This window comes from Trachypithecus francoisi, unplaced genomic scaffold (assembly GCF_009764315.1).
Source record: "Trachypithecus francoisi isolate TF-2019V2 unplaced genomic scaffold, Tfra_2.0 Lachesis_group10, whole genome shotgun sequence".
Lineage (NCBI taxonomy): Eukaryota > Metazoa > Chordata > Mammalia > Primates > Cercopithecidae > Trachypithecus > Trachypithecus francoisi.
In genome coordinates, this window is record NW_022681455.1 from 107353429 (window position 1) to 107369185 (window position 15757).

General features: G+C 44.5%; 1 protein-coding gene across 4 annotated transcripts in view; it reads right to left on the reverse strand.

The window, feature by feature from the left end:
- The window catches only part of NAE1 (NEDD8 activating enzyme E1 subunit 1), a 30637-nt gene extending 15120 nt beyond the window's left edge, over positions 1-15517 (reverse strand). Inside the window, exons 1-8 of one of the 4 annotated variants that reach the window (XM_033218703.1) lie at positions 15364-15517; positions 11233-11336; positions 11079-11139; positions 9402-9432; positions 7430-7501; positions 6528-6607; positions 3658-3767; positions 741-850 (exon numbers count right to left, since the gene is read on the reverse strand). In XM_033218703.1, coding sequence (XP_033074594.1) covers positions 741-850; positions 3658-3767; positions 6528-6607; positions 7430-7501; positions 9402-9432; positions 11079-11139; positions 11233-11336; positions 15364-15416 — 621 coding nt within the window. In that variant the 5' untranslated portion in view covers positions 15417-15517. The remainder of the gene's footprint in view (positions 1-740; positions 851-3657; positions 3768-6527; positions 6608-7429; positions 7502-9401; positions 9433-11078; positions 11140-11232; positions 11337-15363) is intronic. The other 3 variants (XM_033218704.1, XM_033218706.1, XM_033218707.1) reach the window with 3 other exon arrangements.
- Positions 15518-15757: the final 240 nt, after the last annotated feature.

Below are 15757 nucleotides of genomic sequence, written 5' to 3' on the forward strand. Positions count from 1 at the left end.
AAAGAGGATCTTTTCTGTTTTCTGATGAACCAAATAAACAACTGCATGTTAATTAATATGGAAGTAGGCAAAAATACATATACTCCTTAAATTATATTGTTATGTCATTATTTATATTTGTTTAGAAAAAGGCCATAGAGAGGACTTCTTGGAATTCTTTTGTTTCTGTTTTCTGTTTGAAAATTTTTTATTTTCAATTTTTGTGGGTACTTAGGTATATATATTTATGGGGTACATGCTTTGATACAGGCATGCAATGTGAAGCACACAATGGAGAGGGGTATCTGTATAGCATTTATCCCCTCAAGCGTTTATCGTTTATGTTACAAATAATCCAATTAAACTCTTAATTATTTTAAAATGTATAACTAAGTTGTCATTATTAACTATAGTCACCTTGTTGTGCTTTCAAGGAGTAAATCTTATTCATTCTTTCTAATTATTTTTTTGGTACCCATTAACCATCCCCATCTCCCCACCTGGAATAGGTTAATGTCTAATTTCTTGACCTGGGTAGTGATTACACAGATGTTCAGTATCCGTACTTTTCTTCAATAAAAAAGTTTTTCAATTTTGGAGAAAAATTAGTATGTTGAAAACAAGGTAAAATATTGTTATTGGGTAATCTGGATGAGAGGAATATGGAGGATTTTCTCACTTTGGTGTAATTCAAAAACCTTAGGTTAAAAAAAAAATGTTTTAGGTCTATCTGTAAATGTAAGGTCACACACACTACCAACCTTTTTTTCCATATGATCCAAATCATAGGACTGAAAATGTTCTCTCAGTTCAGGAAATGGCTTATCTAGTCGTAGATCTTCTAATGCATTATCTGGATGAGATTCTATTACTGTGAAACAAAGAATTCAAAAGGATAAATTTAATACTTAAAAAAAAAAGAGAGAGAGAGATAGGATCTTGCTGTATTACCCAGGCTGAAGTGCAGTGGCACAACCATAGCTCACTGCTGAAACTCCTGGGCTGAACGGATCCTCCCACCTCAGCCTCCTGAGAAGGTGGGACTACAGTCTCGTGTCACTGTGCCCAGCTAATTTTTTAATTTTTTTGTAGAGATGGGGGTCTCACTATGTCACCCAGGCTAGTCTGAAATTCCTGGATTCAAGGGCTCCTTCTGCCTCGGCCTTCCAAAGTTCTTGGATTACAGGTGTGAGCCACCGTGCCCAGCTCAAAAGATAAACTTAATTCTTTGGCAATACTGATGACAATACACTGAATCATAGAAACTTACGATATCTTTAATTTTTAAATGGGCACAGGGCCCACGGGTTTTTTCACTGTTTTATTAAGGTACGATTTATACATAGTAAAATGCACAAATCTTAAGTCAACTATAAAGTTTTAGTAAAAGTAAAACAAGATTCCTTTAGAACATAATTTGTTCTAACTGGAAAAGCTCAAAACTGACAAAACCTATGTACAGATAGCAACTAACAACCTATCCTCCCTCCTCTTGTGGTCTTCAATAGACCGCATCACCATTTACCTAGACTCTTCCCCAGAAACCTGATGGTCATCCTTCACTTCTTGCTTCCTTGGCCCCAATATCAGTAACTCCCCACTTCCTAATCTCACTCTGTACACTGCTGTCCACATGAGAGAGTACAGGAGAGTGTATAATTTCAGTGAGTGCTTAGAGGTAGGCCTAGTTTTGTCACTTGCTAACTATGTGACCTTAGGCAAATAATTTAATCTCTCATTGCCTCAGCATCATCTATAAAAAGCAGATATTAACGTATCTATAGGCTGTATATCTCTCTTATCCAAAATGCTTGGGACCATAAGTGTTTTGGATTTTGCTGAGATTTTGGTATATTTGCAAATACATATTAGATGAGCTCTCTAACCCAAAAATCTGAAGAAATGTTCCAATGAGTGTTTTCTTTGAATATCGTATCAGTGCTCAAAAAGTTTTGCATTTTGGAGCATTTCTGATTTTGGATTTTTGGATTAATGATGCTCAATCTGTACCTTATAAAGGTTTTGGAAAGAGTAAATGAAATAATTCTTATAAAGGCAGGCACACAACTAGCAATGCCGAACCTTCATTATTATCTACCGCCTCTTCTTCTCTTCCCTAAACTGGGAAAAAGAACACACTCTGTCTTACTTAGGCCACTGGAAATTTCTAACAGCAATCCCTGCCTCCAATCTTTGCCCGTTTAAATCCATTTACTTTCTACTCAACTTCAGAGTGACCCATTTAAAATAAAATGTTTACCCGGTCACTCTCCCACTTTCCACTCTTTTGTCCCCTCCCATCAGTTGACACCACTTTCAACTCTTAAATGGCTTACCACCAGCAGCCAGAGCTTATCCTGACAAGTATTCCCTAACTGCCCACACAGATATTACTCCTCAGTGACGCTACCAATACCAATGGCTATCATCACATTAGCAGAGTGCTTGGCTCATAGTAAAAATGTTTTCTTGAGTAAATAAAGAGCATTGTATGAATACTGGATGAAAATTTTATGATGATTAAACTTTTTTTTTTTTTTTTTGAGACGGAGTCTCGCTCTCTGTCGCCCAGGCTGGAGTGCAGTGGCTGGATCTCAGCTCACTGCAAGCTCCGCCTCCTGGGTTTACACCATTCTCCTGCCTCAGCCTCCCGAGTAGCTGGGACTACAAGCGCCCGCCACCTCGCCCGGCTAGTTTTTTGTACTTTTTAGTAGAGACGGGGTTTCACCATGTTAGCCAGGATGGTCTCGATCTCCTAACCTTGTGATCCGCCCGTCTCGGCCTCCCAAAGTGCTGGGATTACAGGCTTGAGCCACCGCGCCCGGCCGATGATTAAACTTTTATAAGTAAAGGGCTTATATCAACTCTCAGCTGATGGAGGTCTGCCTATAAACGACTTTGGTCTCCTACAATAGTTTCCCTGGGAACAGTAGTTATGTAAATGTCTTTGTTGTGTGAAATTGTACCTGAATTGAGAGAACCTAAAGCCTGCATGAGGATGAAATAAAAGATTGGAGGGACATGGTGCAATGGCTCACACCTGTAATAACAGCACTTTGGGAGGCCAAGGCAGGTGGATCACCTGAGGTCAGGAGTTCGAGATCAGCCTGGCCAACATGGTGAAATCCTGTCTCTACTAAAAATGCAAAAAATTAGCTGGGCATGGTGGCAGGCGCCTGTAATCCCAGTTGGGAGGCTGAGGCAGGAGAATCAGTTGAACCTGGGAGGTAGAGGCTGCAGTAAGCCAAGATTGTGCCATTGTACTCCAGCCTAGGCCACAAGAGCGAAACTCCGTCTTAAAAAAAAAAAAAAAAGACGGGAGAGGGGAAAGGTGGTGTAACTTCATGGGTCAGAGTGACCCACATTCCTTAGCTCTCCACAGCCATACATGCCTGATGTGGGTTGGGGGCAAAAGAAGCTGGGTACTTGCATAGTTGCTGGATCTCCTAATAAGATGAAGAAGCTGTACCTGTTGTATGTCCTGCTTTGTATCCTTCTATAATGCTACATAAAGAGTAGATTGCAGCCTATTGAATCTGATTGCCACTTTGAATCTGCAACTAGAAATATGCTGCCACAAATTTACTTCGTAATTTAAAACTGACTTTCTAAATTGTCAAGTTTCTAAAATTATAGCTAAAGCAACCAATAGTAAGCCCATATGCTCAACAATTTTACCTGGATGTTCTTTTATAATGATCCTCATATAACCAACTAGTCCATATGTCCTACAGATCAAAAGAGGAATCTGGGAATTCCAAAGGACATCTGCTAAGCGTAGTAAAGTGCTGTTAAAAAAAAAAAAAAAAGCAAAATATGAACATAAGCAAATGGAAATATGCCAAACATGGAAACATGCAAAACATGAAAATGTCTTAAAATAAAGCAACTTTCTTACTAAATAATAAATGCAAAAGTACATAACTGCGTTTACATAAGCAGGTCAAGAATACACTGAAAAGCAAGCATTTCCATAGGTTGCAGTCTCAATGAAAGAAAGTACATCTTTTGGACAAGAGGGATGTGAAACCTTAGTCTGTTATATTAAGGAGAAACGTTAAAGAAAGAAAATTCTAAACATTTCCATGACAGAAAAAAATATAAAACCCACAAATACACCCCCAACAATTTCAATAACCAATTCTCTCTTTTTTTTTTTTTTTTTGAGTCAGAGTCTCACTCTGTCGCCCAGGCTGGAGTGCAGTGGCTGGATCTCAGCTCACTGCAAGCTCCGCCTCCCGGGTTCAAGCCATTCTCCTGCCTCAGCCTCCCAAGTAGCTGGGACTACAGGCGCCCGCCACCTCGCCCGGCTAGTTTTTTGTATTTTTTAGTAGAGACGGGGTTTCACCGTGTTAGCCAGGATGGTCTCGATCTCCTGACCTTGTGATCCGCCCGTCTCGGCCTCCCAAAGTGCTGGGATTACAGGCTTGAGCCACCGCGCCCGGCCTTTTTTTTTTTTTTAAGATAGGGTCTCACTCTGTTGCCCAGGCTGGAGTGCAGTGGCATGATCATGGCTCACTGCAGCCTTGACCTCCCGAGCTCAAGTGATTATCCCATCCCAGCCTTCTGAGTAGCTGGGACCACAGGCATGCACACCATCTGGCTAAATTTTGTATTTTTTGTAGACACAAGGTTTTGCCATGTTGCCCAGGCTGGTCTTAAACTCCTGCGCTCAAGTGATCCGAATCTGTCTCAGCCTCCCAAACTGCTGGAATTACAGGCATGAGTCACTGCACCCAGCCTTCAATAATCAATTCTAACTAGTTTTTAATCACTAAAACAACAAAACAAACAAACAAACAAAAAAAGTTCAGTTTAACTGCTCTAAATATATTCCAAAAGTTTCACATCTAAGACCGGGCTTGGTGACTCCATGCCTGTAATCCCAGGACTTTGGGAGGCTGAGGCAGGCAGATCACTTGAGGCCAGGAGTTTGAGATCAGCCTGGCCAACATGGTGAAACCTCGTCTCTACTAAAAATACAAAAATTAGCTGGGCAAGGCCGGGCGCGGTGGCTCAAGCCTGTAATCCCAGCACTTTGGGAGGCCGAGACGGGTGGATCACGAGGTCAGGAGATCGAGACCATCCTGGCTAACATGGTGAAACCCCGTCTCTACTAAAAATACAAAAACTAGCCGGGCGAGGTGGCAGGCGCCTGTAGTCCCAGCTACTAGGGAGGCTGAGGCAGGAGAATGGCGTAAACCCAGGAGGCGGAGCTTGCAGTGAGCTGAGATCCGGCCACTGCACTCCAGTCCGGGCGACAGAGCGAGACTCCGCCTCAAAAAAAAAAAAAAAAAAAAAAAAATTAGCTGGGCATGGTGGCACTTGCCTATAATCCCAGCTATTTGGGAGACTGAGGCACAAGAATTACTTGAACCCAGGAGGCGGAGGTTGCAGTGAGCTAAGATTGTGCCACTGCACTCCAGCCTGGGCAACACAGCAAGACTCTGTCTAAAGAATAATAATTTTTTAAAAAGTTTCAGTATTTTTATCTTCCTCATCTTTTCAATGTTGGAAGATTTCTAAGAATTTTTTTTTTAATTTTATTTATTTATTTATTTTTGAGACAGAGTCTCACTCTGTCACCAGGACTGGAGTGCAGTGGCACGGTCTCGGATCACTGCAAGCTCCGCCTCCCTGATTCAAGTGATTCTCCTGCCTCAGCTTCCCAAGTAGCTGGGACTACAGGCGTGCGCCACCACGCCCAGCTAATTTTTGTATTTTTAGTAGAGATGGGGTTTCACCATGTTGGCCAGGATGGTCTCGATCTCTTGACCTCGTGATCTGCCCGCCTTGGCCTCCCAATTAAATTTATTTTTTTTGAGAGCAGGTCTCGCCTCATCACCTAGGCTGAGTAGAGTGGCATGATCATGGCTTACTGCAGCCTTGACTCCCCAGGCTCCAGCAATCCTCCCATCTCAGCCTCCAGAGTAGCTGGGACCACAGACATGCACCACCACTCCCAGCTAATTTTTGTATTTTTTGTTGAGATAGGGTTTTGCCATATTGCCCAGGCTAGTCTCAAATTCCTGAGCTCAAGCAATCCACCCTCCTCAGCCTCCCGAAGTGTTGGGATTACAGGTGTGAGCCACCATGCCTGGTCAAGAGTTTCAAATTTATGGCTGGGCACAGTGGCTCACGCCTATAATCCCAGCACTTTAGGAGGCCGAGGCGGGCAGATCATGAGGTCAGGAGATCGAGAACATCCTGGCTAACACAATGAAACCCTGTCTCTAATAAAAATACAAAAAAGTAGCCGGGAGTGGTGGCAGGCGCCTGTAGTCCCAGCTACTCAGGAGGCTAAGGCAGGAGAATGGTGTGAACTCGGGAGGCGGAGCTTGCAGTGAGCCAAGATCATGCCACTGTACTCCAGCCTGGGCAACAGAGTGAGACTCCATCTCAAAAAAAAAAAAAAAAAAGTTTCACATTTAAAGTTTTTGTAGAATTTAAGAATTTTAAAAACCATATCATCATACACTGTGCAAAGAAAATAAAACAATGCAAATCTAATAAGATTAAAATAAAAACATATTAACAAAAAAATTTACCTTTCAGGAAGCTGAGTTGCAACCACAACAGTAAACCTACAGAAAAATGAAGGATCATTGTCTAGAAGGTTTTCTGGACTCTAAATAGGACAGCAAAGAAAAAAAAAAAAAATTCACAATTATATTAAACATGGCAGAGACAGTTAAGCTATTTTACAATAAATGAGGCAACAAATCCAATTCAACTAATTATAAAAGACATAAAGATTGAAAATTCTGGCCGGGCGCAGTGGCTCACGCCTGTAATCCCAGCACTTTGGGAGGCCGAGACGGGAGGATCATGAGGTCAGGAGATGGAGACCATCCTGGCTAACCCGGTGAAACTCGTCTCTACTAAAAATACAAAGAATTAGCCAGGCGTGGTGGCTGGCACCTGTAGTCCCAGCTACTCGGGAGGCTGAGGCAGAAGAATGGCATGAACCCAGGAGGCGGAGCTTGCAGTGAGTCGAGATCGTACCACTGCACTCCAGCCTCGGCAACAGAGCGAGACTCCATCTCAAAAAAAAAAAAAAAAGATTCGGCCGGGCGCAGTGGCTCAAGCCTGTAATCCCAGAACTTTGGGAGGCTAAGACGGGCGGATCACAAGGTCAGGAGATCGAGACCATCCTGGCTAACACAGTGAAACCCTGTCTGTACTAACAAATGCACAAAAACTAGCCGGGCGAGTTGGCGGGCGCCTGTAGTCCCAGCTACTCGGGAGGCTGAGTTAGGCGAATGGGGAAAACCTGGGAGGCGGAGCTTGCAGTGAGCTGAGATCCAGCCACTGCACTCCAGCCTGGGCGACAGAGCGAGACTCTGACTCAAAAAAAAAAAAAAAAAGATTCAAAATTCTAAATTTCTAGGGCTTTAAATTATTTAAAAAATTGTATTTCAGCACAGACATAATGTGTATACATATATACCTCTTCCACAAAACTTCCAGAGACATCGCTATTTAATTCTTGTAAGAATTCCATGGCAGCTTCAGCTCGGTTCTTTTTAAAAACAAAGCATTTAACTTGAATTAGAAAAAACTTGGTCACAATATAATCCCCCAATTTATGGAACAGGCAAACATACTGTAAAACTATCCAAATTTCATGCATAAGTATGACAACTCTGTTTCCCTTCTTTTTTCTTTTTAGAGACAGGTTTTTGTTCTGTTGCCCAGTTTGGAGCATAGTGGCCTGATCATAGCTCACTGCAGCCTTGACTCCTAGGCTTAAGCAACCCTCCTACCTCAGCCTCCCAAGTAGGTAGGACTACAGGCATGTGCTACCATGCCCAGCTAATTTTTTTTATATATATATATTTTGTAGAGACAGGGTCTTGACATGTTGTTGCCCAGGCTGGTCTTGAACTCCTGGCCTCAAGCAATCCTCTTGCCTTGACCTCCCAAAGTGCTGAGATTACAGGCGTGAGCCACTGCTCCCAGCCAATTCTGCTTCCCCTAGTGTTTAAGACTCAACAGAATATTACTTAAAACAAAGCAAAACCATCATCATCCAGAGTTCTCAAATGACATTATCCGTACTCTACTTTTTTGATTAGGCAAATGACCAAAAAACTCTGGGTAGCAGGCAGGGATATCCTCGATCAAGTTCAGACTCACTCTAACCCCCCACATCTATAATCCTGTACAAGAGTGGTTAATCACCACGCTAATGGTCATTTCACTAAGTTGACTAATATGGTTTGGTAAGTTTTTTTAGGCCGGGTGTGGTGGCTCACGCTTGTAATCCCAGCACTTTGGGAGGCTGAAGCAGGCGTATCACGAGGTCAGGATATCGAGACCATCCTGGCTAACATGGTGAAACCCCATCTCTACTAAAAATACAAAAAATTAGCCAGGCGTGTTGGTGGGCGCCTGCAGTCCCAGCTACTCAGGAGACTAAGGCAGGAGAATGGCATGAATCCAGGAGGCAGAGCTTGCAGTGAGCCGAGATTGCGCCACTGCACTCCAGCCTGGGTGACTGACAGAGCGAGACTCTGTCTCAAAAAAAAAAAAAAAAAAAGGCCGGGCGCGGTGGCTCAAGCCTGTAATCCCAGCACTTTGGGAGGCCGAGATGGGTGGATCACGAGGTCAGGAGATCGAGACCATCCTGGCGAACAAGGTGAAACCCCATCTCTATTAAAAAATACAAAAAACTAGCCGGGCGAGGTGGCGGGCGCCTGTAGTCCCAGCTACTCGGGAGGCTGAGCAGGAGAATGGCGTGAACCTGGGAGGCGGAGCTTGCAGTGAGCTGAGATCCGGCCCCTGCACTCCAGCCTGGGCGACAGAGCGAGACTCCGTCTCAAAAAAAATAAAATAAAATAAAAATTTGTTAACCAGAATCCATCCTCTGAATATTAACATTACTCAAGATTTAGCTTTAATACAGGATACAGGCCGGGCGCGGTGGCTCAAGCCTGTAATCCCAGCACTTTGGGAGGCCGAGACGGGCGGATCACAAGGTCAGGAGATCGAGACCACCCTGGCTAATACGGTGAAACCCCGTCTCTACTAAAGAATACAAAAAACTAGCCGGGCGACGAGGCGGGCGCCTGTAGTCCCAGCTACTTGGGAGGCGGAGGCAGGAGAATGGCGTAAACCCGGGAGGCGGAGCTTGCAGTGAGCTGAGATCCGGCCACCGCACTCCAGCATGGGCGATAGAGCCAGACTCCGTCTCAAAAAAAAAAAAAAAAAAAAAACAGGATACAATGTATAAACACAGACAGTACTTCTAAGTTTTTAAACTACCAAACATACGAAGATTTACAAGATGAGAAAAATTAGTTAACTTTTTTTTCAGAGAAATAATACACATTTTTAAAGTCAAAGCTTTTCAAGCAATCAAAACATAGTGGCATCGTTAGATGCTCACATGCAACTATATTCTCTAAAAAATTGTTTACCTTGCCGATACTGCTTCTTTGAAGGAAGAAACTAAAGTGAACAAAACAAAGGGAAGAAAAGTAAAGTTTACTGACTATAAAGGAGAAGTTGTTATTGTAATAGCATGTATATTTCATTCATAGTATAAAACAAACTATATTGTGATTACAGATTATAATGGCCTTCCTGGAGGAAGAAAATCAGATGAAACTTATAAAGAAAGATAGGCTAATAAATCAATGTTTCTTTCCCAAAGTGTGTACCACAGAATGTGAATTTCACAAGATCCTCTGAGAGAAAAGGGTTCCTTGGCTAAAAAACATTTGGGAAACACTGGCGGGTGCAGTGGCTCACGCCTGTAATCTCAGCACTTTGGGAGGTCGAGGCGGGCGGATCATGAAGTCAGGAGATCGAGACCATCCTGGCTAACATGGTGAAACCCCCGTCTCTATTAAAAATAGAAAACATTAACCCAGCGTGGTGGCGGGCGCCTGTAGTCCCAGCTACTCAGAAGGCTGAGGTAGGAGAATGGTGTGAACCCAGGAGGTGGAGCTTGCAGTGAGCCGAGATCTCGCCACTGCACTCCAGCCTGGGTGACAGAGCAAGGCTCTGTCTCCAAAAAAAAAAAAAAAAACAGTTTGGGAAACACCATATACTATTATTTCCCTCTTGGAAATTCATAATACACACAATACATGTGATACTAAAATCTTATGGTAAAGAAATTTTAACTTCATTTGATCCATTTCCCAAACTAATTTGACCGTGGAACCCATTGGCCCATTGAACAGCTCTTAACGTTCCCTAGAACCAGTGTTCCATAGACCACTCTCGATGTATTGAACCATTTGTTTTTGCACGTAACTGTAACAGACTTGTTCAGACTTCCTCCCACACATACCCTTGATGTGTCTCAAGGCCCAGATATGAGGCTGCTGATCAGAGTCAGGATGCCACTTTTCGGTATAAGCTCACTGGCTCCATAAGGAGAAACCTTATTTTTATCATATTCTACTCTAACCAACCAAGTAAGCAAAGACAACAAGACTTCTTTGTATATATCAATGAAAAAGCTGTGCTGTGCCTAGCAGAAACTGGCACTACCATCCAAAGAAAAAGCATCAAAAACTAAATATGAACTAATTGCTGGTTTTCCTTATATTTACTCACTGTTGTTGTTACTGACAAATACAATGAGATACCAGACTTCAAGTCCCTGAAAAGGTGAGCTTTAAATCCAAATTTCGGCATGCTCTGAAAGTCTAAATATAATCTTTAAAGAATACATAGGCCATCTTTAAAACAGCATTTTTGTAGACACAGTGTAAAGAGAGATACACCTAGACTAAGCCTAGAAGACATCACAAACAACAGGTGTTATTGTTAATCATATGCTAACACCTATGAATCAATGCAAGAGCTTAGGAAGTGCCCATATTCCATGAATAAAGGAATAACGACTACTCCTTTATATTAATAACAATAAAGACAGTAATGATGGGTACCATTTATTAATGCCCGATTTGCCAGATGCTATACTAGCACTTTACATATATTATCTCACTTCCTCCTCACCATAATCCCAAACATAAGGATGATTTCCACTGAGAGTCGAGTCACCCTGACTGAGGAGGTGAAGCTAAGATTCAGGCCTTGCCTTCCTTAACATGTATATATTTGAAAAGAATAGAACATACTTGTTTCCAGCATCTTCTCCGCTGACCTGATTTCCATCAATAATTGTAAACGAACCAATACCTGACAGCCAAAACAGAGTCAGTCAGGAATATATAGTTCTAGGTCATAATCTTAAAGAAGTATATTTAGAACACAACCACAAAACTGCATTACCTGGTAGTACCAAGTTTTTAAGAATTTCAGTTCCTGTGGCCGTTGCATTTATTAGGCAAACATGAGCAGATTCTAAAGCCTCTTGCCCATGATCACCCCACAACCTACAAAACAGACACAAATTTCACGTTTTTAAAACTTTCATGAAAATACAGCTTTATTTGAATGGTGATCTTTAAACTTTAAACTGTCCTTGTATAGACTGATGTGATAACCACAGAAAATAGGTAAGACAGGAACAGATATTAGTATAGTGATTATACAGTAATCTAGAACTCAGGTTGATGCCTTGAATAGTTAGGGGGAAAGAGGGAGAGGGTAGAATCAGAAACAGAAACTTGGTCTTCCAGCTCCTTATCAGCCTGGGCACAAGAGTGACACTGTGTCTCAAAACAAACAAACAAACATTTAAAAAGTGTCTTTGGACTTAAAACCTCATCTGTTTTCTATTTCATTTATTCTTTTTTTTTTTTTTTGAGATAGAGTCTTGCTCTGTCACCCAGGCTGGAGTGTAGTGGCGTGATCTCGGCTCACTTGGCCTCCCAAAGTGCTGGGATTACAGGTATGAGCCACCATGCCCAGCCCTATTTCATTTATTCTTAAACTATGTTAGATGCACCAGTCACAGTGGCTCACACCTGTAATCCCAGCATTTTGGGAGGCCAAGGCAGGCGGATCACAAGGTCAGGAGATTGAGAGACCATCCTGACTTAACATGGTGAAACCCCATCTCTACTAAAAAATAGAAAAAATTAGCCGGTGTGGTGGCAGGAACCTGTAGTCCCAGCTACTCGGGAGGCTGAGGCAGGAGAATGGTGTGAACCCGGGAGGTGGAGCTTGCAGTGAGCCGAGATCGCACCACTGCACTCCAGCCTGGGCAACAGAGCAAGACTCCATCTCAAAAAAAAAAAAAAAATTATGTTAGATGCATTTAAGATCTCGATACAGGGCTTATTACTGTGACTTCTGCAAAAGCTTTACCAAGGAAACTGAATTACCATCTGAAAAGCCTCACGTCAACTTCTACAGGAGTACTTTCAAGTATATTACCCAGTGTAGAATGATTAATGTGCCTTCCCTGTTACCTGATCTAAAGCAGATTATCCCTTATTATGTAGCCAGTATGTCCTCCAGAGCATATGTCAAGCAACTGTTATTTTTTTTTTGTTTTTGATACAGGGTCTTACTATGTTGTTCAGACTGGTCTTGAACTCCTGAGTTCAAGCATTCCTCTCGCCTCAGCCTCTAGAGTTGCTGGGACTACAGGCACAAGCTACTGCACCTGGCTTCATTTGTTTTTGTTTGCTGAGCATCCATCTTTCCACTCCGTAAGGGCCCAGACAGCTGTCAAATGTCTGGAGGAATCGTCTAGAAGAATCAGATGGACTGTAAACGCCTGTTTTCTCCATCAAAGTATGGCATGTAGAAGACACCTGACATACATGGTTGACAGATGCTTGGATCATTGGAGAGTAAATTTAAGAATACTGGTGCATCTTGGCCGGGCGCGGTGGCTCACGCCTGTAATCTCAGCACTTTGGGAGGCCGAGGCAGGCGGATCACCTTAAGTCAGGAGTTTGAGACCAGGCTGGCCAACATGGTGAAACCCCGTCTCTACTAAAAATACAAAAATTAGCCAGGCACAGTGGCGCACACCTGTAATCCCAGCTACTCAGGAGGCTGAGGCATGAGAATCGCATGAACGCAGGAGGCAGAGATTGCAGTGAGCCAAGACCACGCCACTGCACTCCAGCCTGCGCGACAGAGTGAGACTCGGTCTCAATAAAAAAAATACTGGTGCATCTCAAGCAGGGTGAGACAGTGTGTGCCTGTAATCCCAGCTGCTTGGGAGACTGATGCAGGAGGATCACTCCAGCCCATGAGATCAAGGCTGTGGTGTGCCAATAATCAGACCTGCGAAAAGCCACTGCACTCCAGCCTGGGTAACATACTGAGACCCACCTCAAAAATAAAACAAAAAGAACACTGAGGCCAGGCACTGTGGCTCATGCCTATAATCCTAGCACTTTGGGAGGCTGAGGCAGGAGGATCACTTGAGTGCTGGGGTTCGAGACCAGCCTGGGCAAACCCCCATTTCTAAAAAAGCCAAGCATGGTGGCACATGCCTGTAGTCCCAGCTACTGAAGAGGCTGAGGCAGGAGGATCATTAGAGCCCAGGAAATTGAGGCTGCAGTGAACAGTGTTCTTGCCACTGCACTCTAGCCACTGTACTCTAGCCTGGGTCAAAGAGTGAGACCTTGCCCCTGGAAAAAAAAAAAAGAATCCTGGTGTGTCTCTAAGTAACATGTTTCAAGAAGAGGCCAAGTGAATCAGTCCTCTCTACTATCTTGCTGGCCCAACTATGGTGAAGTCAGGAGGAGCTTATTGACTGCTGCATTTTGCCTCTAACTGCTTCCCTTTGACACTTCCAAACGAGTTCTCACAATGAAAGGTAAAGTTTGGGACTTAAATGGAATGCCCTCAGCAAAAATCCTCTTTTGTTAGAGTTGCCTAGTAACCTCAACTATCTTCTCAGCTCTGTCATGTACAGTTATACCTGCATTAGAAACACAAGAACTCCAAGAATTTATAAGAAAACGTAAGTTGGTTATAAAGACTGTTACCTTGTTTCTTTTCCTAAAAGCCTGGAAGCAGGATGTAACTGAGTACCTCCAAAAAAGCCAGAAGAGCCTGAGTTTACGTCCTGGCTCAAAGATATGGGGAATTCTGGGCAAGTTACCTAACTTCTCCAAGACTCAGTTTCTCCAACTGTAAAGCACAGGAAATGGTTGCTTTCAAGGGTGCTCTCAGAATTAAGTGCCCAAAGCCTCTAATACAGCACTAGGCTAGTGGCGCAAATAGAAACTCCAGTCCTTGGGGACATATAACTTCTGTTGTCTCAGAGGCTCCAGGAAGGAGGAAAGCCAAGCAGCTTTATCTCCACAGCCTCAAGACATAGAAGACGCTCAATAAACAAGGAATGGGGAGTGCAAGGAGAAAAGGGAAGGGTGGGGAAGTACCCAAGGACCCTTCTGATGACTTAGGCCTGCACTGTCCATTAAGGTAGCTGCTAGCCACATGTACTACTGAGCACAAACAGCAAGGCTAGTGTTAACTGAGATGTGCTGTTAAGTGTAAAATACAGTATTTCTAAGACAGTTTTGGGGGGGCTTTTTGTTTGACGGAGTCTCGCTCTGTCACCCAGGCTGGAGTGCAGTGGCACGATCTCGGCTCACTGAAACCTACACCTCCTGGATTCAAGCGATTCTCCGGTTTCAGCTTCCAGAGTAACTAGGATTACAGGCGCGCACCACCACGCCCAGCTAATTTTTGAATTTTTAAATAGAAACAGGGTTTCACCATGTTGTCCAGGCTGGTCTTGAACTCCTGACCTCAGGTGATCAGCCTGCCTCAGCCTCCCAAAGTGCTGATTACAGGCATGAGTCACCGTGCCGGTCCTCTAAGACAGTTTTAAAAAGGAAAATACCCATGACCAGCTTGGGCAAGGTGGCGAAAACCTCGTTCCTACAAAAAAAAAAAAAATTGAAATAAAAATAAAAATTTAAGTAAAATATCTCAAAAACTTTTTATATTGATTGTGCTGAAACAGTAATGTTTTGGACATATTGGATTAAACTGTATTTAAAAATCAATTTCACCTGTTTCATTTTACCTTTAGTGTGGTTACTAGAAAATTTATGATCACATTTGCGGCTCACATGAGACTAGCATTTTATTTCCATTGGACAGCCCTGGCTGAGAACAAAACCTAACCCTCCGTGCCGCCCTCGCGGCCGGGATGGGGTGCGCTCCGGGCCTCCCCATTCGGAAAACGAGGAGTCCGGGCGCAGCGAGGCGGGGCCGGCAGCCGCCTTAGCGACCCGGCTGGCGCTGGGGACCGCGCCCCCCCGAACCGCACACCGCGTGGCGGGGGAAAGGGTCCCAGCCTTCGCGGAGGACCTCTGGCCCAGGGTGGGAGCCCCGAGCGCCGGCTTCCCGCGCCCCGCACAGCCCGGCCCAGCCTGGAAGAAGGCCTGAGGGAGGCCCGACCACGCCGCCCGCGCCCTCAGGCCCGGCCCGGCCGCTGGGAAGCCGGCCGGCCCACCCTCGGCTCGGTGAGCCTCGGCTCACCTCAGCTGCCGGTCGTACTTCTGCTCCTTGAGCAGCTTCCCCGCCTGCGCCATAGCCGCGCCCGCAGCGCGGAGAACAGCGGAGCCCCAGCGGAGGGCCGCCACCAGCTCCACAAGCGCGCAGGCGCACTGAGCGCCTCTCCGCGGCTACCGCCCCCTGCGCGCTGCCTGCAGGGGGCGCCGCACTGCACTGCGCACGCGTCACCGGTACGGCGGGACGTAGGCGGCCCCGGTACCCGAGGGTGTGGGGCTCACGGTCCACGTCGGCCGGAAGGGCAACCCCGCTAGCTTGCCAGTTCGCCCTCTGTCCGTGCAGTAATTGGGGGCAACTGGGGCCTTGGAATCAGGCATACTCGTATTTTGACCACTTAACTGGTTGTGAGATCTACTCTTTA